Raw genomic sequence first — 24551 nt, 5'->3', positions numbered from 1 at the left:
GAAGTTATACAGAGCATGAAAAATGGCTCTCAACTGCACTGGAATAAACAACAAAGGGGCCTGTCAGGTTGCTGAAAGATGAGATCATTTGTCCTATATGCCTAAAATGATGTAATGTTTAACTTCATCCACATAAGCAAATGGCATGTGGCTTAACCCCCACACCCTTAAGTTACAAGGTGAGCCTCTGAGGAGGTGCCTCGGGTGCCTTTCTTCTGTTTGCTGCACCTCTTACCTGAGCTCTCATCCAAACTTTCCTCTGAGACATGCTCATTCTGATGGACCCACTCTCCGTTGCACTTGAAGAATATCTGCATGGCTGGTCTTGCTTTGCATCGGAGAGCAATAGGGTTACTCTTGATGATGTAGGCATCTTCAGGCTCCTCTACGAAATGAGGCAGTGTTCCAGGGGCTGATGGGATGGAATCGGGAAGAACTTCACTATTGTCGGTTCCTGGAAAATCGAAGAGGACATCAGAACACAGCCTGAAGCAAGGGCTCAAGAATCACATCACAATGATGAATCCACACCAGCTCAAAAAAAAAAAAAAAAACTGAACTGAAACACTGTCAATACAGCATGATTGTTAGATTTGCTTAAGGGGTTATCTTCTAAAAGTTTGCCTAGAAAAATTTGGAACCTTCAGGGGGTGCATGTACATATTGCTGAATAAACGAAAACTATGAATGTAAGAACTCTCAAATTCAATTAGAATCTGAGTGTCTGAGGAAAGAACTGAGATAAGTAACAATGGGACTAATCTCTAATTTATTCATTTAAGTGGTTACCTCATAGTGAGGATTGCAAGCTGCCTCAAACCAAGAGAGTATAAGCAAGATTTGCCAATGAGATAAATCAAACATAATAATAGCTTGATTCCCCTAAACATGACTGTTGTCTGCTAAATATGTCAATTAAGGGGGGAGGCAGCATTAAATAAAGAGTATAAGATAACAGAAGCTTTGAAGAGGAGGGGCTAATTTCTATGTGAGCAACTAGAAGTAATAAAAATTCATAAAACAAGTACTCAAAAAGGGGCAAGTATTTTAATTCATGAAATTACAATATAGTCATTGATTATATACATACACATATAATCAAACTACAAGAGGAGACAGCCTTTCCAGAATCTAGAATAGAATATCAGAAGGTGTGTGTGTGTGTGTGTGTGTGTGTGTGTGTGTGTGTGTGTGTTGTGTGTGTGTGATGTATTAAACTATATTTACAATGATTTTCATAAAATAGATCATATATTAATTTACTTTATTACTGACTGTTCATGCCAATTTCCATTTTCAATAAATACCAAGTCCCCTCAGGCTTTTGTAAATCCATACATTAGAGGAAATGATAAAGGTATTAAAAGATTTTTTATGGACATCAAATGCTGATACTCCCACAAGGGGCTTGAGCTCTGTTCAAAGTAATTCATTGCTCATGAAAGGGTAATTCATAGGAATACATAGCATTCCCCCACCTAGGGTGGGAGCATGAATGAATAGACACAGAGATATATTTAACCCATACATTCTGCCTGCTCACAATGTACGAATATTTGAAGGAACTGTGAAGGAGATGTTACAATCTCTAAGCAAATATTGAGAAGACATTTGTAAAATGGCAAAAGTGGAGGAGACTATACAATAAATCAAGTTTTAAATATCTAACACACAAACAGGGAGATCTAAAAACTATTAGGTTTCCCCCATTCCATTTTATTAGATGTCCTTCAGATAAAGAAAAAAGTTGAGCCTTCATCAGAGATAGGGAGCAGGGGAGTACATGAAGAAGCCTGAAGGTAAATGTTCTGGCTATGCACAGACTCTTTTAAGTATCAGTAGATCTTAATGTTTAGAGGAGACAGAAAAGTAAGGGAGATTGTAATATATAATCTCAGATATTATTGAATCATTGCTCAATTCATGTCTTACATAAAAAAGAAAAATGCTAGGATCTTTTAATATACAAAATAAAACAACTGATTTTTAAGAGTAGTAGTTAGAGATCTAAACTTGAGAGATCACAAGTATAGATTTGTGTATTTCTATTATTTATGAGCATTCATCAACAAGTATTTGAAGCAAATGACAGTGGGGTGTAAGTTATTTCCCTTTACCCCTTGCTTTGTACAGAGGGAAATCTAGAGGTGTTGTTTGACCTTGTCTGCCCTTTGAGTGACTCCCAATCATCCCCGTTTTTCATTTCTCATTTGACCATGTTCTATTCCTGAGACAAGAAAAACCAGCCATGTTAACTTCTTCCAGCAGATGTCTTGGTGTCCCAGCTGTCTGTCTGCCTTCTTAGATGCACAGGACAAAGGGGCTATCTTCCTTCTTACTTCCCAAGATGAACCTCATGATCAGCCCTAAATTTTTGGAACAAAATACTTTAGGAACTTACTAGGGGGTTCTTCAAGGAAAAGGGAAGGAGCTGGGAAGATGGCTCAGTTAATAAAAATGCTTGCTAGGCAAGCATGAGGATCTGAGTTCAATGCCTAAAACCCACCTAAAAGTGCCACACATTTGTAATTTGCAGACAGACAGATTTCTAACTAGCTGGCTCTAAATCAGTGAGCTCCAAAGTACTGAGAAACCCTCTCCCAGGAAACAAAACAAATGGCTCCTTAGGAATAATACATGGTTGACTACTGGCCTCTACAAATAGGCATAAATGCAATGCACTCATACTTGCACTCATACAAGATTGCACATTCCCATATAATATGTACACACAAAACTGGGGAAGGAAAGAAAATGATGAGGAACATGAAAGTAAGTAGGAATTGTTTTAGGGTCTTAGAAGTTTATTGATTTTGTTCTTTGTGAGGGTGGGATAGCCCATTTCTTTATCAAATCAATATAGTTCTATGGAAACTAAATCAATGCATTTGTGGTTCAAAGCAAATCTATTTTCCATCTTGCTACATCTTCTACTACTTTTTTGTGTCAGAGAAAAATTATTAAGATCTTATATGCCAAATACTGGCAACAAATCCCAGCCAATTGCTTTCCTCAACATCCTTTTTATGGTAAATGCTGGAAGTCATGCTTCTTTGTTGACACTCTTAATGGTAAGACACTGGTCTAGCCAAAGAGCCACAAACAGAAACTTCTGAATATCCCTTTATGTCTCTGATAAAAGCTGTGGTTTTTACCAGCCCCTCCTCCTTTCACTTCCCGTGGGGAAGGTCACAAGGAAAATCAAGGAGGAACACAGAGGTCTGAACAAAAATGGCTAACAGCTCATCCAACACCAGCAGACACCATCCCCAGAAACAGAAGACAGCATTTTGAAAGCTACTGAGTTATATTTTGTTATCTTTTATGATAAGCTAAGAAACTTGGAAACTATGTGGGAAGAAAGCAAAACAAAGACCTGCTTAGTTTACAGGTTGAGTATAGGTGATGTTGCAAGACTCTTAAGAGCTCAATCATTGAGACCGATTTCCCAAGTGGGATAGTCTTTCTCTGTCCCTCCAGTCAGCTCCCAAATCATGAAACAGAGTCTTGTTTTTAACCATGAAAATTCAGTCAATAGTTTAGGCTTGATTTTATCTACCTCTTATAACTCAAATTAACTCATTGTTATTAATCTACATTCTTTCATGTGACTCAGTTATCTTTACTCTGTAATGCCCATTTTGCTTCCTCTCCATGGTTGGTGACTCTAGCTTTCTTCTTCCCAGAGCTCTCTCTGTCCAGAAGTCCTTACTATTCTTTCTGCCTAGATATTGGCCATTTAGCTTTTTATTAAACCAATCACAGTGACATATATTTACACAGTATAATTAATCAAATATCTCATAGCAAATTACTCTAATTTGCATTTGCAAGAATGCTTGTCTGAGTCATGCAGCAAGAAAATGGTAGACTCAGAATTTGAACTCAGAAATTCAGCTCCAACCAATTATATTTCAATTTCAGTTCAATCTCATATTGTTATTTAGTGTTTGCCAGGCTTAGGGGGACTGCATACAATTTACAGAATCTAAAGAAGAAGATATGAAAGCAGACATTATCTATGTGTCCCTCAACATTGCCATCAACGATGACACTTATCCTGTCAGTTGATCAGGGAGTAAAAGTCATGATGCTGTTACAGGCACAGTTGAGAGAAGGGTATAAGAAAAATAATCAAGGGAAAAGCAAGTAATAATCCATATGTATTCAACTTATGATTTGTTCTCACCAAACCTAGAGATAATGCAGTCAGGAGCTGGTGCAGCTAAATGACAGAGCACTCACTCAACACAGATAAGGCCTTGAATTCTCTTCCTGTCTTCACACATATTTACATACACCTCACCCTGTGAGAATAATATTATGAAGATATTTCCAACTTATCATATGGAAACAAATACTCCTTTTTTAAGCAGAAATATTTAAGAATCAAGTTCCAATTAAAACATAAGGAATATTGCTAAAATTTTGGTAAGCCTCAGAATAGGGCTGGGGCAATGGCATTATCATTGTAGCATCTGTTTGTCTTGTATCATCAGTGGCCTTGAGATATACTCACTTAGCAATGCTTGCCTAACATGCATGAAGCATGAAGCCCTGTCTTGATCCCTGGTACTACTATACTGAGTGTGTTCATTCACACACATGTGTTATTTAAGCCCTGGGGAGCGAGATTCTGGAAGATCAGACCTTTAAAGACATCCTTAGCAAAATAATGAGTTTGAGGCCAGCCTGAGATACGTGACACCCTGTCTTAAAATATAAAATAAGGTAATAGAATTGGACACAAACCAGGCCAGAGATATCACAAACCAGGACTAATGAAACACAGGAACACTATCTATGGATTATATGTACAGTGGAGCTTTGTGAAGGTGAAGAAATTCTAAACTGTTTTCATTTCTTTTCCTTGAAATGTGATTACATTTAAATATGCTTCATATTTCCTCATCTATCTCTAAATCATGCTTGTTTTTAAACCATACTAGTATTAGTTTCAATCACATCTTGGTAATGTCACCTGAGTCATCTGGCTGAGGTTCTGTTTTCTTATTATTTTTTTTTAGTTCAAAGTAGATATAATTATTTATAAAAATATGATCCAACATAAATCACTATCAGCTCAGTGATATATATAAATAATACAACTTTTCCCTATGTATACATGTCTTAGCTTAAAAAAAACCCTCTTTTGTTGACAAATTTTTTCATACAATATATTTTGATCATGCTTTCCCCTCCTCTCATTCTTCCCAGATCATCCCCACCTCCTTCCTACCCAAGTTTATGCTCTCTTTTTCTCAAAACAAACAATACAACAACAACAAAAACAAGGAAGATGTAAAGAAATACTCCACTCTCAAAACCACAAAAATGAAAATCAAAATAAACAAACCAATGACAAATAAGACAAAAAGTGCCCAAACAAAGCAAAATTTGCACAAGTACCATGAATTAATTTTGTGCTGTTCATCTATTCCTGGGCAAGTGATTGCCCCAGGTGTGGTTAATATCATAGTCAGCTTTTAGTTGCTGTGACAAACATTTGAGAGAAGCAGTCTAACCTTAGAAGTTTACATCCAAGGTTCTCTGGATACCTAACTGAGATCAAGACAAAATACCATGGTAGCCGGAGTGGGTGCTAGAGGAGACTGCACATCTCATGTACCTGAAAGGGGTTAGGGGGAACAGAAATACCCTATGTCATATCTCTAAAGGACCTAATTTCTTTAGGTACCTTCTAAAGTTTCTAGTTTCTATCAAAGAATTGTCATCATCAGTTGGGGTCCAAGAATTCAACACAAGGCAAAGTAGGGCATTTCATAGTTAAAATCATAGTGCTATAAACATGTTTTCTCACCTTTAACACCTTTCTTACTTGCTTTTCTTTCTGTGTTTTCCTTCCCCCATATCATTTAAGAGTGCACATCTCATATAGTCTTAAGCACATTCATAGTGTGGGACAACTCATCTCTGGCATGATTTTCCTGTTGTAAGACTGATACTTTGTACTTTCTGTACAATTTTGATCCCCCATCTTTCCATATTTCTATTTACACCATTCTCCCTGCCTCTATAGATATGTCTTTCTAAAGCATCCCGTACACATGGAATCATATAGCCTTTGATCTCTGGTAACTATACTGTTTCAGTTCTTCTTCTTTTCTTTTTTAAAATTAATTTATTTTTTACATTCCACTGTTTTCTCATTCTTAACAATGTTCTTTGAAAGCAAAAATGAGATGACATGTATAAAAAATCTTATAAATAATTAAATGTTACATAAATATTACGTGTTGATTCTATCACTTTTAAAAATATAAAAATGTATATTTTATATGTGTAGGTGTTTTGCCTGCAGATATGTTTGTGTACCATGTACATCTTTGGTACCTGAGGAGGCCAGAAGAAAGCATAGGGTCCAATGGAGTCACAGATGGTTCTGAGTCAACATGTACATAAAGGGTACCAAAACCCCAGTCCTCTGAAATAGCAGCTAGTGCTCTCAAAAACTGGGACATCTCTCCAGCTCCACTTACATCAATTTCATCATAACCATCATCAGAAAAGGAAAGAAAATTAAAATTATATTCCACTCATGTCAATTACTGAGCGTATCCAGATGATTATGTTTTAAATTTGTAAATAGCATTTTAGTTTTCTTTGTAAACAGCCTTAGAATTCAGGAATTTGTACTGGCCTGCCCTTGGGTCTCTGACAGGATACACCCTCAGCTGCAGCCACTAAGAGCATCAACTTTTCATATTCACTACCTTGCCTTTTAAAAGGTCTCTCCCCACCTCCCATCTCTCTCTCTTTCTATCTATCCCTCTGTCTTTCTGTCCCCCCTCTTTTCTTCTCTGTCCATTCCTCTGCCCTCCTGTTTCTCCATCCTGTCCCAAGGCCAGTCTCCTCCCTCTCCTCCCCCCTTTTTACTATCTCTTTCCCCTAATAAAAATCCCCTCTATGTGAACTCTTTTGCTAGCATCTTTCTCATAATGCTTTTTTTTTTAAAAAAAATTACAACAAACAATATTTCAGTTTTCATCTCAGAATCTTCATAGGATTATTGCTTATATGATGGAGGATGTCCTTCTATATAAATGTTTCTCTTATTGGTTGATAAATAAAACACAGTTTGGCCAATGAAGCAGAATGACAGGTGGTACTAGGAGATGAAAATTCTCTGGTAGGCAGAGGCCCATCAGAGATGGACACCATGTAGGCCACCAAAGGAGTAATAGTAAGCCAAGACCATGTAGAAATACATAGATTAGTAGTTATGGGATAATAATTAAGACAGGGCTAGCCAGTAAGAAGTCTTAGTCATGTTTGCATCCAGTTATGCCAGCACCATTTGTTGAAGATGTTGTCTTTGTTCCAGAGTATATATTTGGATTGTTTGTCAAAAATCGGGTGTTCAAACTTAAGTCAAAATGGATCAAAGACCTCAACATAAACCCAGCCACACTGAACCTACTTGACGATAAAGTGGAAAATACCCTTGAATTAATTGGTACAGGAGACCACTTCCTGAACATAACAACAGTAGCACAGACACTGAGATCAACAATTAATAAATGGGACCTCTTGAAACTGAGAAGCTTCTGTAAGGCAAAGGACATAGTCAGCAAGACAAAACAACAGCCCATAGACTGGGAAAAGATATTCACCAACCCCACATCTGACAGAGGGCTTATCTTCAAAATATACAAAGAATTCAAGAAGCTATTCTCGAAAACACCAAACAATCCAATTGAAAAATGGGGTACAGAACTAAATAGAGAATTCTCAATAGAGGAATCTAAAATGGTTGAAAGACACATGAGAAAGTGTTCAACATCCTTAGTCATCAGGGAAATGCAAATCTAAACAAGTCTGAGATTCCATCTTACTCCTGTCAGAATGGCTAAAATCAAAAATACCAATGACAGTTTATGCTGGAGAGGATGCGGAGAAAGAGGAACACTCCTCCACTGCTGGAGGGAGTGCCAACTTGTACAGTCACTGTGGAAATCAGTATGGTGACTCCCCAAGAAAATGGGATCTTGTCTACCACAAGATCCAGCAATTCCACTCCTAGGCATATACCTAAAAGAAGCACATTCATATAACAAGGACATATGTTCAACCATGTTCATAGCAGAATTATTTGTAATGGTCAGAAACTGGAAGCAGCCTTGATGCCCCTCAACCGAAGAATGGATAGAGAAATTGTGGTACATTTACACAATGGAGTACTACTCAGCAGAAAAAAAAAACAATGGAATCTTGAAATTTGCAGGAAAATGGATGGAACTCAAAGAAACCATTCTGAGCGAGGTAACCCAATCACAAAAAGACAAACATGATATGTACTCACTCATATGTGGACCTGCTTTATGATACATAGTAGTGACCATGCTTTATCAGAGCTGTTTTTAATGATGTTGCTCAGAATGGTTTCCTCCCAGATGATGATTGAGAAGCTAAATTAAAAAAAAAATGGTGCCAAGTACCACAAGAGTAACAGAACTGTGCTGCTTTCTGGGATTTTGTTTTTTATTTTGTTGTTGTTGTTGTTTGTTTCTTTTTTTTCGTTTTTTTTTTGTTTTTTGGTGTTTTTTAATGGAGTGTGCTGGATGTCTCTACAATTTTGTTCAAATGACTGCAGAACCTGGAAAAGCTGTTGCTGTTATTGATGCATAACATATTGCCATTATTGGTATATATATATATATATATATATATATATATATAATATATATATAGTGTTTCAGTGAGTGCTCACCTGTGTATGCAAATTTCATTTCATCTTTAGTAAGTAGTAAAGTTATATGCTTGCAAAAAAAATAAGTGACACACTGGAAGACAAATGTCACACAATTTCAATTTATGTGTAACCTAGAAACGATGAACTTATGGTAACAGAGAGAATTGTGGCTATTAGGCTTCAATGTGGGTCTTTTAACAATGGGGAAACGATTGGTTTAAGGATATAAAACTGCAGTTGGACAAGAGGCATGGACTCTGTAATGTCTTGAGGTCTACTGAGAGCATGATACATATGGTTGATAACAATATGCTATATTTTAAAAGTTGTGAGATAGTATACTTTAAGTGTTCTCAAAACAAAAATGATCAATATGTGTGATATAACATGTTAATTGGTTTAATTTAGCCATGACATTGTGAACATACTGTGTTATGTATCATAATTGTGCATGACTTTATTTATGAGCTAAATAAATGAATGGAATAAAAGAAGTCTTATTCATTGGACAATAGTTTTATAATTAATATGTCTCTGTGTATATATTTGTGGTTGAGACAGCTGTGGGGCCAAGCTGGTGGGAAAAACCTGCCACAACACTGAAAGAATTTTCTTATCCTTTGCTACTTATATATATCCACATAAATATAACTCTTTTAAGTAAAAATAAAAACTCAGAAAACACACAGTGAAGCATCTAGTAAATACACAGTGTTACAACATATCAGGCTCAAAGGGGCCCAGCAAATTCTTGATAAGCACAATGGATATCCTGTTGGTCATATCCCAAAACTATTGGCTTCCCTATACAAACATAAGTAAGAGATTTTATGAGATTAAGAACCCCTTTCATAATAGGAAGAAAAATTTAAATTATGAATAAATAGATCTCATCTAAAGTGTAAAAAAATGAAAAAAAGAAAAATGAAGGACATAATATATACAATCTCACTCTCCAGAGAAAATTGTTTAATGCCTTAAAAAACTCAAACCTATTTGCAAAGGTTATCTAATAATATTGTTTTGTTTCAAACTACTCTGTAAACCAGAACAAATAGATGAATATTTATAACAATATTCCAAAAGAACCCCTTTCTCTGATATATTGAATTTATCAAACTACCTTAGAATGAACTTTAAATCCTCTCCATGGTTTGCAATTATATTGGACATTGTCAATATGCAAACCATAGCAGAAAGCCATACTAGGAACACCAGGTTACATAATTCAAAGGACAATATAACAGGGTAGGGTTTTCACTTTTGTTTATGTAAATGTGACTTGCTTCCATAGAGCTAATCAGATAGAGACAGCCAGAATTTTACATACCAAATATTCAATACAATTTATGAAATGACTTCTTCTAGGCCCCAATCCAATATTAATTTTTTACAAGATCAATTTATTTTTATTTTATGTGTATGAGTGTTTTACTTGCATGCATGAAAGTATAGTGTGTGTGTTCCTGATGTTAGTGGAGTTCTGAGGAGGGCATCAGAACCTCTGGAACTGGAGTTACAGGCAGGGTCTGAGTGGTCCCACATTCTCCGAAGAGCAGCAAGGGCTCTTACTACTGAGCCATCTGTTCAGTCAGATTGTTGTTCCTACTTTTAGTTTTTAATTCATAAACCAGTCTGCTGTCTTCTCATGATCTAATTAAAGTGGAAATGATGTGAATGAGTGCATCTGGGTGACTTCTGCATGGCATTGCAGCTAATTTCATTCACTGCCAGCCCAACATACTGTTTCATTGAACAGATCCTCAACTCTGATGAATGCAAGGAGGTCACCAAAGCCATTTATCAGTTACTAATGTGAGTAAATTCAAATTTAGAGTTTATAAAGATATGGTCACAATTCCCCAATCAGCACACTATCTCTTAATTTATTCAAAAATATATTTCTTCAAAAGACATCTATGGGCATTCATATCAAGATCAATCATTGGTCTAGGTTCTGAAGATTGAAATGAAGACATAGTAAGTTTTTATAATTACCTCATAAAGGAGAGGCAATGAGAAAGAACTGCAAAAACAATGAGAATGCTAACTGTAGTTGTACACTCCATGAATCAATGATGAATTAAATAAGTCTGCTTTAATGAAAATTCAGAAAAGAATTCATTCCAAGTGGTTTGCAAGACTCATCATCACTTCAGATAAGTAAACAGAAGAAAGGTGAGAAAATATATTAACTGGTTACTGCTCTCTCTGCATGGCTGTGTGCAGCTGACTTGCATGCAACTTCATCTATATACCTAGTGGGACTCGGAGAGAAGGTTTTGCTTTCAACTTATTGCCATGTTGTTTTATATCTGCCACTTTTTAAGGGAGAGGCCATTCATAGTTATGGAAAAATGTTGTTTTAATGTAACATTGAGTGACAGAAAAACCAAACAATCAACAGCATTCATATATTTTTTTTTCTTGGAAAATTACCTTTCAAGCAGAGCTTTTTGCTTTATGTTCTGTGTACTAATACAGCAGGGACTTTCAATCTTATAATGACAAAATGAAGCAAAAGAGAGAAAGATGAAGTGTAAGGAACAAACACTCAGTTCCCATTGATATAAATCTGCTTCCATCAGAGGTCAGGTCATATGATATAAAGTCAAATTTTGGACACTGAGTCCCAAAGTTTGACAATTAACCCCAGGATGAAGCGAGTGAAACATGCCCCATTGACATGGGAAAAATAAAGTAGTGCGTGTTCTTAGATCAAATCTGGCACACCAGCTTTATTTTAGAAGACTTCTAAAAACCACAGTTGACGTCATTTGTCAAAGATGCCCTTGATGCAGATCCACTGCTAAAATCTTTCTACAAACAACTGATATAAAAATTTCTGCACTTTGCAGAACCAACCTTCTGATGGTGTGATATGAAGTATAAGGATGATATTGAGAAAATCTGCCCAGACAATAATGATTGTTTTTAGCAAAATCAAGTATAGTAGTTAATATTTGATGATATGGTTTGTACCAAAAATTATGATATACCATATGACAGTAAATAACACAAGAGTAGCTTTCAATATTTATGTAGCTACTTCCAGGAAATGGTTATCATTGTCTATTGTGCTTCTCCATCTTTACATCACTAACTTCAGTGATTCTCTCCCAACCATCATTCAGACTTAGCATCAGCCCTTTATCCACTTCTCTTCCTGCTCACCACCATCATTGTCTTTAGTTACTGTCGTTGCAGTAATTATCTCCTCTCATCATTACAGTTGGTCTTCTGTTAATCCTCCTATATCTTGCAAAGCAGCATGAACTGTGCAAAGTGCAACTCAAACACACCCCTCTTTCTTTATATACTACCACCTTTCTGTTAACAATCTTATTTTCCAACATAACTGATCAGGTCTTTCAGGATTGGATTCTTGCTGATAGATCCTGCATTGTGCCCAAAGGTTCTCAAGTTGATGGTCAAATCAGTCTTCACCAAATGAAAACTATAGAGACAGTTTCAGTTCTTTTGGGGATTTAATCACACTTAAACTCTACCCTGTAAATATATTTTTCCTTCTTCCCAGAATATTAATTAACTTTATGTTGGTTAATTTTCATTCATGAATTTCACTTTCAGATTAGTTGAGCATCTTTAAGTGATGCTCTACCTGAACTTCAAAAATTCTGTATTAGCTCCATCACTGGTATCTTTCTTCTACTATCTTTACACTACTCTTTAATTATTCATATGTATCACTGCATCTTCCTCCAGTCTAGTCAATAGGCTCTGTGAAAGCAAAGAATGTGGGAATGGCGTTCATTATTTATATCCCCAGTGGCCAAACTGCTCTGAAACTCAACACAAGTTTGTTGAATACATTTTAAAAATTATAAATAAACAAATAAATGGAAAATGAGGAAACCTTTAGACCATCATCACTGGAATACAAGGTATTAAGAAGAAATGACACACTGCTTACTTTATTTCCAAGAATACCATAAAATTTCACAGACCACATCCAAATAGTAATTCTGAATTTTCTTTATTCTCACTAGCTTTAACCATGGTCATTTTGGGATGTATAATAATTAATATGTAAAAGCAAAAATAATCATGTAATAAACTCTTGACTACATGCTACATAAAAGAGTAAAACATCTATCAATGGTTATCATTTACTTTCTTTTGAATGTTGGAAAATTTTTATCAATAAATGTTCTTTTTCATATTTTTGAATATATGTATCTTTACAGCCTAAAAAAATTGAGAATGTGATTTGACACCTGACAGCACAAACACCTTGCTATATTATCTCCTCCTATCTGTCCATTAACCATCTGTTACTATATTTAAAAACAAAAAGGAAATCTATGTTATCACATTATCACAATTAGGAGTTCAGGTGCTCTGTCACAGAATTTTTAACAGATTTCTAGTTCTATACAAAAAGAATGTTCTATACAAAGAACACTATAAATCCCTTAAAAAGAAATCAATGTCTTATATGGATATTTTGAAAAAAATGTCTGCCTGGCATTCCTTAATGAGATGTCCTTCTTGGCACAACAAAGTTATTTCTGAAAAGTCACCTAAGATGTCTCTATGACAATGGAGGTTTGATGCTCATAAGAAATCCTTTAATTTCTTTGTTATTTTTCTGAAAACACAGACACAGTTGAACCTTCTGGGATATGGTATTCTGTAAAAACTGACAGTAGTGCATGGCACTAGTGTCCAATAATAGAAGCTGTGTCCTGATTTGACAGTTATATGATTGGAATGGAGAACATGTACAATAGAAGTGGCTTAATTTCTTTACTTTCCTTTACAAATTATGCTAGATGCCATAAGAAACAGATTAATGCCAACTGGTATTGTAAAAAATAATACTCCTCTTTCTAACATCTTTTATCAATATGAAGCCAGGTTACAGTGGGAATGTAGGCTTTGGACTTAATAGTTATTATTTAATTCAGACTCTCTTAGTAGTTTTGAGATCTTGGGTAAGATTCCTAACCTTAGCCTTTATGTTCTCCCAGGGAAATAGAATCATTTATCCTGTATACTCTTGTGAACATTTTATGCATGTAACTAGAAATGAACTCAGATATTGTAGGCTGTATGGTGGGCATTCATCTCTAATAGGAATTAACACTAGCACATTAATCATTAAAGGCAAATGAAGAGATGGGTGAATGGTGAAGGGTGGATTATAAGTAGAGCTGCATCCTGTAAATTATTGCTTTGTTTGTGGAAAAGAAAATGTGAAAGCCCAGTCTACTCAGGAGCACTCTGCAGGTGGAAAAAATGCTACTTGTTCCTTAAAAAAGTAATATCTAATCCAATAACCCAATGGCCAATCCTGAAGCCCTGTGTGCTCTTAGAAAATGAAGGCTACTTGCATCTGCTGTAATGTGTTCAGTCAAGAGCTTTCAGTGCATCCTTTGAGTTCCTACACTTGTACCTTGAGAACGTGGCATTTGACTTACAGAGCATTCAAACAAAAAGTTGTAAGAATAACACCAACAAGAGGCCTCCCACATACTCTGGTAGCTTAGTATTAGCTAATGTGTGTAATTGCACTGGGGTGAGGTCAGATACGCAGAGTGTCAGCAAGAAAAATGAAGGTAAAAGAGCACTCTAATAGAGCAAGTTTAATTGCATTATGTGATTTAATTATTTAGCTATCTCAGCACCCTTCCTCCATGTAGAAATGAGTATGAATCAGACAATCATGTGCACATTGCCTGGCCATTACAGTGTGCCATTTATCACCAATAGGTTGGTAGCCTGCAGGTTATCTCTTAACTCATAGCAAGCACTTAATTTTGTTGGCATTCAGGGTCTGGGTCAGGAGATCAGTAATGACCTGTGTTACTACTGAACAGTTTTTGAAATTAAAAGAAACAGCTAGCACTAGTTTGTACTTTGAGGGAAGATATTAAACCATCAATCTAATGGGCCAATGTGCCCCAGGAGGAACGAGAATTTCGCTAACATCTAGAGGTGACTTTCAGAACAAATGTGTAGTAAGGCCAGAGAACCCACAGATTACCTTGTTAAGTGTGGACCTGTTATATAAGCAGGAAGAAGCAAAAATAATGTATGTTGATATGGTTGCACTGTTTTGTCTCTCAAATTTATTTTTTATTGTGACCCAATGCTCTCCTGATCAAATGAAGTTCTTGTGGTCATTCCCAATATTAAATTAGAGAAATAATGACTGTACAAAATTCTCAGGTATCACTACTCAAGAGTGAGACTGGATACTGTCCAAACATGGTTCTATATTAATATGTAAGCTTAGTTACTTGGTCTTTATTTTCAAATAATTGAGAACTAGATAGCAAATGAAAGACCAATGACAGAATTCTGGCTGACCCCAGAAGAGGTTTAGGTGCTCTCATTTAACATTAGAAATGAGTGTGATTACATAGGGAGTCTGTACTTACATATGGAGACTATAACACAGCAGGCAGACCCTAAGACCTACTGTTTAGACAACACTCAAAGTTAGTAGTGGGCTATAGTACAACAGTGTAGAATAGAGGTGGGGGCCAGATGGTCTGCGATTCCTTTCTCAAGCTAAACCATGACACAGATGTGGCCCTGTGAATGCAGAAAACTACGAGAGCTAGACAAATGCTAGGGGGAATGTTTTCCAGGGCAAAGCAAAGAAAGATCTCAAATAAGGGGGTAAAGACAGTTTCCAGGGAAGTGCTGAGGGAGGAATTCAGAAGAGGGATCCAAGATACTGTTTGATCAAGTTTTGCTTGCAATGCTAAATCTAGTAGCCTGCTAAATAACATATAAACAGCAGTGGGAAAAATAAAAATGGTTCATTCTTGAAGTAAATCCAGAGTCTTGTGTCTCTATCTACCATTCCCCTCCTTCCCAGGTGCCTTCGATGTCCCAAGCTGTGCATCCTCAAACACAGATAAAAAGAATAAGTAGATCACCTAGGGGATAAAAACTCTGGAGATATGGTATCTAACCATTTCATACCTGTAAAACAATTTCTGGGATGAAAAACAGAGAAAAAAATTTTAGCAGAGTCTTAGTAAAAAATTATTGGATAATATGAACTGAACTTTATGAATTGGGAGTCCAGCATCCAAAAGACCAATTTTCAGAGGTGTGACCTCTAGGACAGGACCAGGTCATGGGGATGACTGTCTCAGCAATTGGGATAGGGCCCTCACAGGAAGATTTAAGAGAGCATCCTATTTATCTGTGTCCTCCACAACTGAGGATAATAGAAGATGGCAATCTGCAAGACAGCTAGCAGGGTCTGTCAGTGACCCTTCTGACCTATTGTTCTTCGACACCGAAGCTTCTAGACAATAGGAGATACATTGCTGTTTAAGGTCAAGGTGACTAAGGATATTACATCCATGTTTTGGGAAAAAAATCTTTACATAATAAACACACAAACCTTTGCTTTATATATTTATATGTAATTTTCATCACAAATAAATAACCCAAAGGACAGTAACCCTACTTGCTTATCTGCCATAAAAGCAAGCAAGGGGTGCTTCTGGGGACACTTGGGGTAAGAAATAAGGGAAGACCCTAGAAGGAACAATTGGGAAAGGGAGGAGGGCAATGTAATGAAGGGCTCAGGAATCAGCATAGTATTGACTATGTAAAATATCAGAGTACAACTTACAAGTTGTCTTCTAATTCTGTTTTCATTTTTATTTTATGTGTATGGGTGATTTTTCTGCTTGTATATCTGCATACCACACGCATGCCTGGTGCTTATGAAGGCCAGAAGAGGGCATCATAAACTTTATAATTGGAGCTACAGAAAACTGTGAGTGGCAGTATGAGTGGTAGGGACCAAACACAGGTCCCCCAGAAGAGCAGAAAATACTATTAACCACTGAACCATATTGCTAGCCTCAGTTGTTTCTCTTTCACTGATTATTTTTCCAGGTGCTACTCCAATACAGAGTGAAATCTAGTATAAGATGCAACAAAAGCAGAAGTGAAAGCAGACTGATGACAGATACAAATAATTCCAGATAAATTCATTCAAGGGGACAGAGAAAACCATACAGTTCCTGAAGCAGGGGGAGTAATTTGACATCAGGAGGTAAGAGACATCAATACACAACGCTGTAGGGGAACCTGTAGCCACGCCTGCTTAGGGGCTGGCTACAGGTCTGCCTGACCACACCTGTGAGGATGTGGTCAGGGTGACGTAGAGTGAGAGGTTCAGGGCTTCATTTCACTTTCGTTTTTCACATTTTCGGCTTGAGGTACAGACTGTTGCCACGCCGGCTGGCTAGGTCACTCTGTAAGTAAGGCTTTTCCCTATTAAATACCCTTTTATTTCTACCTGGCTCCATATTGGTAATTTCCCACTTTATCTGGTTGTCAGGAGTAGGATATTGGAAACCTACACCCAATTTGGGACAGGTTGTGGGTTCCACCAGGCCTGCGGCCTAGGCCGGGAAAGTGCCCTCTCTCCACAAGTGCTCCTGCCTCCCAGCCAACCCGCTGCAGCTGAGCTGCTCCACCCAGCTTGGAGACTCACACAGACCTCCTATGGTTTTACCACCATGCTCTCAGGACCAGCTCAGACTGTGGCCTAAGGGCGCCTGGAGGCCTCCAGCCCTTGAACCAAGTAGGCCTCTGGAGTAGGGCTCGGCTTTCAGCAGGGTCCATGCAGTGGCCTTAAAGCAGCACCTTAATTTAGTGGTTGTGGCCGAAAGGCCGGATACTCTCTAAGATAAGCACAACTGCTTTTGTGACCTCTCTCCACAGCTGCCACAGACCACTGCCAAAAGCTTTGGACTAACTGAACACCTGTGCCACCAGCTGGTCAAAGATAGTTACTGCATCTGGAATAGAAATCAGGTAAATTTATGGCAGAATATTTATTATTTGCTAAAATTAGTAATATTTTTGCTTATTACATGAATTCAATGTTTGAGGAGGATGCTAATCCACCAATTACCAGTCTATATACCGTAATGGCAGTTAGCTTGCTGGTACAAATAATATTACTAGCCAGAGGACCAGGAATAGGGATAAGGATAACCTCACCACCTAATTACAGGAAATAACAGCTTTACACAATGAGGTTTTCGAGAACAGATTAGGTCAGACCACAATTGTGCAGCAAGTGGAACAGAAATCAGATAATAAGCTTGGTTCTGTGTCCAATATGCTAAAAACAGAGCTGTCTGTTACCCAAGATGAGATGCTGCATATTTATGATAAGATAAACACAGAGAGATCCTCCATGTCTGAGGCCTTAGAGTCTAGGCTGTCAGAAGACCATGACAAGCTAAAGAATATCTGTAGCCAGCTAGAAACTCAGATAGGCAATGCTACCCAGCAACTAAATGCAAAGGTACAAAGTACCCAGGATAGGGTTGAAGAATTGGACAATGTCATTCAATCAATTATTGAAGCATCCAAGGTAGCAGATCACAAATTTGAGTCTAGATTCGAATGTTTGGAAGATAATTTACAGTACAGGGCTGACAGATTATATAGGTCCATACGGTCGATTGCTGAGGACTCAATATGAGCAAATCATGACCTCGAATCTAGACTCCAATACCTAGAAGGCAGTTTCCATACCACCCAGATGCTGCCTAAGGATGATCGTATTAAAGATGTAGAAAAATGTGTAGAGGAACAGTTAGAGCCATTTACAGATTCACTAACATGCTTGGAATCTTTTATGATTAAGGAGATTGAAACTTTTCATAAGGATATCATCACTAGGCTTAAAGATCATTGGGATGCCTCAGAAGCAGAATCACTCCAATCTGAGGCACCTACTATACCCAGGTATTATGACTATACCTCTAAGGTTGTTACTCATACACCATTAGTATACCCAGATACCATGGTAGAAAAGCCAGCTTCTAAGAAACACCCTCATGGACGGATGGCTTATGAATGGCAACATATACAGCTGAAGGATCTTAACAATATTAAAGAATCAGTTGTCTCATATGGTCTCCATAGCTCATATGTAAAACAGCTATTATATTCATGGGCAACCTTTAACAGGGTGACACCCACAGATTGGGAACAATTGGTAGCAGCTGTACTTGAGAATTCATGCCAAATCCAGTGGAAGGCATTAGTAAGGGAAGAGGCAAAGCTCCTTGAGCGTCAGGGCATAAAGGAAGGTTTTGAAGCTCCTATAGATAAGCTTCTTGGTCAGGGTATTTATGCTGACCCACAGGTTCAGGCTGAATATGATGAAGATATACTAACTCTATGCAGGAAAGCAGCATTAAATGCCTGGGATAAGGTTCGTGAGCCAGGACATGTGTTATGTTGGAGTAGGGGTTTTGCATTGGTTTCTACAGGAGAAGAAAAACTTTGGATACCATCAAATTTGATCAAGATTCAAGGGGAAAAGGAAAAACCTCTCGACAAGGACAAATGACAGGAATTCTACTAAGGTATATCTCATAAACTAAATAGAAACCTCCTTAAAAGGGAAGTGTTTTGCTTTTATCTTCACAGGAAAACTCATTTCCAAAAGGCAATGGGTAGATGCTTAAGAAGAAAAGGTAGTTATAACCATCAAACAAAAGGAAAATGCCATATAGTAAACTTAACAGCTGTCTCTCAGAGAACTCTATTTCTCTTTATTTCCTAGTCCCTATTCAATTAAACCAATGCTGGATTTAGAGGGGATTTGGCTTTCCTCCTCTAAAATCCAAGCACATTATTTAACTAAACTTTAGAGTTTCTGTATCATATCAAGAAGCCAATTGATGTAATACAAAATAAAAGAAGAATTTGGGGACTGTCTTTGTCTTTTCTTGGATCTTTCTTTCAGGGTGTACACCCTCTCATAATTGTTATGCTCCCAAGGTTGCATTCCCCAGCATGTGTACATACACAAGTAAACATTTCTCTGCTGTTTATGTTTGAGTCCCACACAGCCAATGAAGACCTGCCTGATGGCAATCCCTGGACACCCTGGAAAGAAAATGGGCCACACCTCCTAGACTGCACTGGATCCAACTGACACTCCCACCAGAGCTTCTGGTACTGTCTTCAATCAAGTTGAGGATTTCAAGCAAGATCTTCAATCAAGTGAATCCCACCTAACATGGAATGGATACAATCCATTCTGACTTTCACTATACTAACATTTTCTTCCTACAGGAGCCCACAAGGCTATCATAGTCCCATTTAAGCAGAAAGTAACTTGGAGGATGCTATGCCCCCTTTCCCCATTGTTGTCATTTAGGATAGTGTATATACCTAATTAGGGATAGCTTCCTATTGTTTATGGTTGGGATTGGAAGGAGGTGTTCAGGCTTGGACACCTCTTTCAGATGACTTTAGGATTTAATTAAAATAGATAGTTAGGATGTGACATAAGCAGATTGTGGTATCTTCTTATATTTCACCTTTATGATTGTTAATTTTGGATACTTTACACTGTTAAGTTTTAATCCTCTTTTAGACTAATAGGGGAATTTTAGGGGAACCTGTAGCCACACCTGCTTAGAGGCTGGCTACAGGTCTGCCTGACCACGCCTGCGAGGGCGTGGTCAGGGTGATGTAGAGTGAGAGGTTCAGGGCTGCATTTCACTTTTGTTTTTCATCTTTTTGGCTTGAGGTACAGACTGCTGCCACGCCGGCTGGCTAGGTCACTCTGTAAGTAAGGCTTTTCTCTATTAAGTACCCTTATATTTCTACCTGGCTCTGTATTGTTAATTTTCCACTTTGCAACCCCATTGAAAGAGATTTGTAAACCACATGCTACATTTTAACTTGTTCGGGAAGGATGGAGAGGTCTAAATACTCATAGGAGACCATTGTAGATAAACATTTATCATTCCTTATTAATTCGATTTTATTAGATAATGAAAAATTTTCTTCAGGCAAGAAAAAACAATTGTTTTAAATTTTAAATTCTGGTAGATGATTCTTGAGAGATTAAAATGTAAGCACTGTAAAAACAAAATATGTAGCCCTGGCCTCCCACTAGTCCTGGCTAAAACAATTACCACACTGGCAGAAGAATCCACCACTGTAGGGATCCACTTAGTTTTCCATCACATACATGGGGCCAGAGTATGTATTAGGGAACCAAGAGAAATTGATGAGGTGGTTCACTAACACATTATAACTCCAGCATCCAAGGACTAGGGAGCCACTTTCTGAAGAATGTTTTGCTTTTCCTGTGACTGCAGGATACACCACCAACTTCAAAGATAAATGTGGACCCTGGGATTAGTTGAAGGTCTGGGCTTGTTGCAAATGAGACTGTTTTTTTTTTTTCTATTAGAGGGAAGAATACACCAGACTTCAGTTAATTAATTATATGTCAGAACATTTCCTCAATTGACAACTATAGACTTGAAGGTAAAATTACTAGAACACAGTCGGGCTTTCTTGCCATGTTTTAGGAAACGATTCAAGTGCTGGGCCATTGTCATACTTCAGTGATTCACAAAAGCATGTAAAGCTTAATGAGCCAAATATGAGGATAATTATCCAAGTTATATTTGGGAAACCCACAAAATAACAGACAGTGTTTGCAGACTTTATGAACATTCCACTGCAGAGAGAAAAAAGGAGATATTCTTTTTAAATAGCTGAGCTGACTTCACTATAACTAAATATCTTTGAAGTAACATGTTCCTATTCTACCCAATTAAAAGCAAAGTTAAAAAGTTGACAGAACACTCTCCTGTTTTCAGAGGTTCAAAAAGGGATTTTAATTGCTACAGTGTACTTGATCCACATGCCCCTCTCTTGAGTAGCCACACCTATCACTGCCTAAAATCTATCTCCTTAGAGAAGGGGGTCTTTTGAGGGATGGTGCTGGATTATTAATCACTACTCCAGAGAAGCCCTTTGTATTGTAAATTTGAATGAAAATGGGACTTAAAAGACAAACATGGCTGAAGAAATACTTGTGCAGATCAAATTAGGATGCTGATTATGCCAGATTAGCAGATCACAAAGTTCATTATAAGTTGGTGAGTATTATCAATCAAGTTGATTTGAAGCCTTCAGCATAAGGGTGCAATTCAGTATTACACTGTACAGGGGTTGATTTGATAAACATTGAAGAGTATTTGGTATCTGCCAAGGGAAACCTGACAAGAACTCTGTTATGCAGTCCTCTAATTGGAACCACTGAACTTTAGTGTTCTAGATTTATGTAGACAGTGTATGTGCCTATCAACATCCATGTGGTTTGTCTGCATTTATGCAGTTAATTATATCTTCTAATAGAACACAGTCTACCACATAATACCAAGATTCAAGTGAAAAACAAAACAAACAAAAAAACTTTAAAGGTCACACATTTAAACCCAAAGTTTCCTGAAACTATTTTTTTCACGGGGGATGAAATGTACTCTCTGCACAAATATCTCATGGCAAAAATATCTGAGGACATTTCCAGAAGTGTTGAGATGACAAGCTCATTGTGAGCATCTACCCAAATTCCAGGAGCTTGGTGAAGGTTCCTGATCACAGGGTGACAGAAGCATGCCCCTTCAAGGGAGTTAAGATCCTGCCCCACAGGACAGTTCATCAGGGGCTGGGGGATTATATTTGGACCAGATTGCTGCCAACTGGGAATATACCTTAGCAGGAATGGTACTCCTCAAATGAGGTTACAGACATCAAGGTATAAAGGGGAGGTTCATTATGCCTCATCAATTATTTATCCTGAAAACATTCTCAGAGCAGACTGTTTTAAATATTTACTTTAGAATTAACTGAAACCACGGAATTAGCAGGGTTTTATGGAATTCTGACCAAACAAAACATCCAGGGAAGATTATGGGACAGAAGACTAAAAATGGACACTTTCAGCTCTTGTTCTCTTGCCATTGACTCAGCTGTTGATTCACAGTTTTATGTTATTCATGTGATTGGGTATGCTATTAAGTCATACTTTTATGGAATTCATGCCACTGGCTGAGTTATACTTTTATGTCATTCATGCCATTCTGTAATAATGGATAGCCCTATATCATAGAGCTTTTCATGCTTTTCTACTAATAAGAAACATCTTGCTACATAAATGTCTTCATTGGATAGAAGATTTATCTTAATGTCCACAGAGTTAAAGAGCATTTGCAATGTAGGAAAACATATTTAACAGTAGTAGTCCAATATTCATTTTCAAAAAGTAGTTGGTCTAATCTACTATGTTGTTTTGTCCTTTCCCCCACATTTTAAATGTATTCTATTTATTCTCTCTGGAAGATCAGGGGATCTTTATTTTCAGAGAATAAAATTGTATTGTCATCTTTTTCTAATATAAAACACTTAAGGATTATCTAACCACCGACTCACTGATATTCTGGGTATGCTATGTGCTGTCACTCTGTGGTGTCATCCTTTGTCTCTCCCTAGCAATCTCTCCAGGAAACTAATCACGTGAACACAGATTGTTCCCTTAACACAAGATGCAGAAGTAAAGAGAGTCACATTCAGTGGTCATTGTGAAGTATTGGTGGCTTGATGCTTTCATCATAGCTGGAGATAAAACATCATAATAGAAAACAGTCATTCCCAGAACCTCCCATCTCTAAAGTTACCTGTGATACCCTCCCAGAACCTCCATGGTGACACCCCAATTGCATGCTGTTGCTACTTTTCCTTGTTTACATGACACTCACTTCCTCCTTACCATCTATGGTGTAACCTATGAGAATGTAACCCTAGACAGCATAGTATTGAATTTTCTAAAATAACCATTGCAGAATGGCTGCATTTCTTTCTTTTCCCCACCCTCTTCCTAGCCTTATTCCTTTTTTTAAAAAACATCACATGACATTAAATTTATTCATTTTAGAGCATACAATTAAATAGTCTTATACTAGTCAGAGCGGTCAGCTACCATCAGAGTACAAGTTTAGAACATTCTCCTCTCCTCCGACAAAGAAATCCTGAGCCCACTACCAGTTGCTGTGCTATGATAGTGCCTGAAAACCATTAATCTACATTTTGTATATGAATTCACTAATTCTGGACTTTTCATATAAATGGAATCATGTAAAATGCCATCAATTTGTACTACTGTCATTGAATATGATGCTTTCAAGTTTTGTCTAATTTATAGAATGCCTTGTTGCCTTATCCCCATTTATTGCAAAGCAGTTCTCCATTGTGTAGGTGTGATACAGTTTATCCATTTATGATGATGGAATTTAGGACCACTTCCTATTAGAAGTGTGGGAAACATTTCAATGTCATTTCTTTTGACAGGGTCACAGTGAACTTGTCCTTACAGGCAGATTGTAAATGTGTGTGATGATGTTGGAAGAGGACCTTTGGGCATTTTCCTCCTTTTTAGATAGTGAAAAAGGAAAAAGATGAGGTGTAGGCCACAAGTAGAATGTACCCATTAAGAGTCAATAGAACCCTGATGGCTAATACCCAGTTTCCCTTTATTATGTTCATGTATAAACAGTGCTACTGCTTGTAGACATGGGATGGAATGTTTTCTCCTGGGAGGCTATCACAGTACATGCAATCTTTCAAAATTCCATGGAGTCCTCTAAATTATTTCTTTGGTATCATAAAATAGTAGTCTGATGTTGTGAAGTTTGTAGTTTGAATACCAAGAAGTATTGGTGCTATGAACACCCATGAACATATTTTTTTGTGTGAATGTGTTTTCATTTTATCATAAAACACAGGAGTGAAATTGCTAAGTCATAGTGTAGCTATATGTTTAATTTTAAGGAAGAAACAAACTCTTTTTTTCCCTAAAGTGGATACCTCTTTTTACATTTCCACCAGCACTGTACTATATCCTTGAGAACACTTGTTGTTATCTGTCTTTTTATTACAGCCAGCCGGGTATGTGAGAACTTAGCTTGGCTTTGACTAATATTTCTTAAGTAATCAATAATGCCAT

At 37.3% G+C, this 24551-nt stretch overlaps 1 protein-coding gene across 6 annotated transcripts in view; it reads right to left on the bottom strand.

Annotated features, from left to right (window-relative positions):
* Positions 1-24551, bottom strand: part of Unc5d (unc-5 netrin receptor D) — a 510504-nt gene that overhangs the window by 212486 nt on the left and 273467 nt on the right. For all 6 annotated transcript variants that reach the window (XM_035452950.1, XM_035452951.1, XM_035452952.1 and 3 more), the window contains exon 2: positions 236-454. In XM_035452950.1, the coding sequence (XP_035308841.1) occupies positions 236-454 (219 nt within the window). The remainder of the gene's footprint in view (positions 1-235; positions 455-24551) is intronic.

This window comes from Cricetulus griseus (genome assembly GCF_003668045.3).
Source record: "Cricetulus griseus strain 17A/GY chromosome 1 unlocalized genomic scaffold, alternate assembly CriGri-PICRH-1.0 chr1_1, whole genome shotgun sequence".
NCBI classification, from domain to species: domain Eukaryota; kingdom Metazoa; phylum Chordata; class Mammalia; order Rodentia; family Cricetidae; genus Cricetulus; species Cricetulus griseus.
The sequence above is the reverse complement of the archived record's forward strand: the minus strand, read 5'-3'. Positions and strand labels throughout refer to the sequence as shown.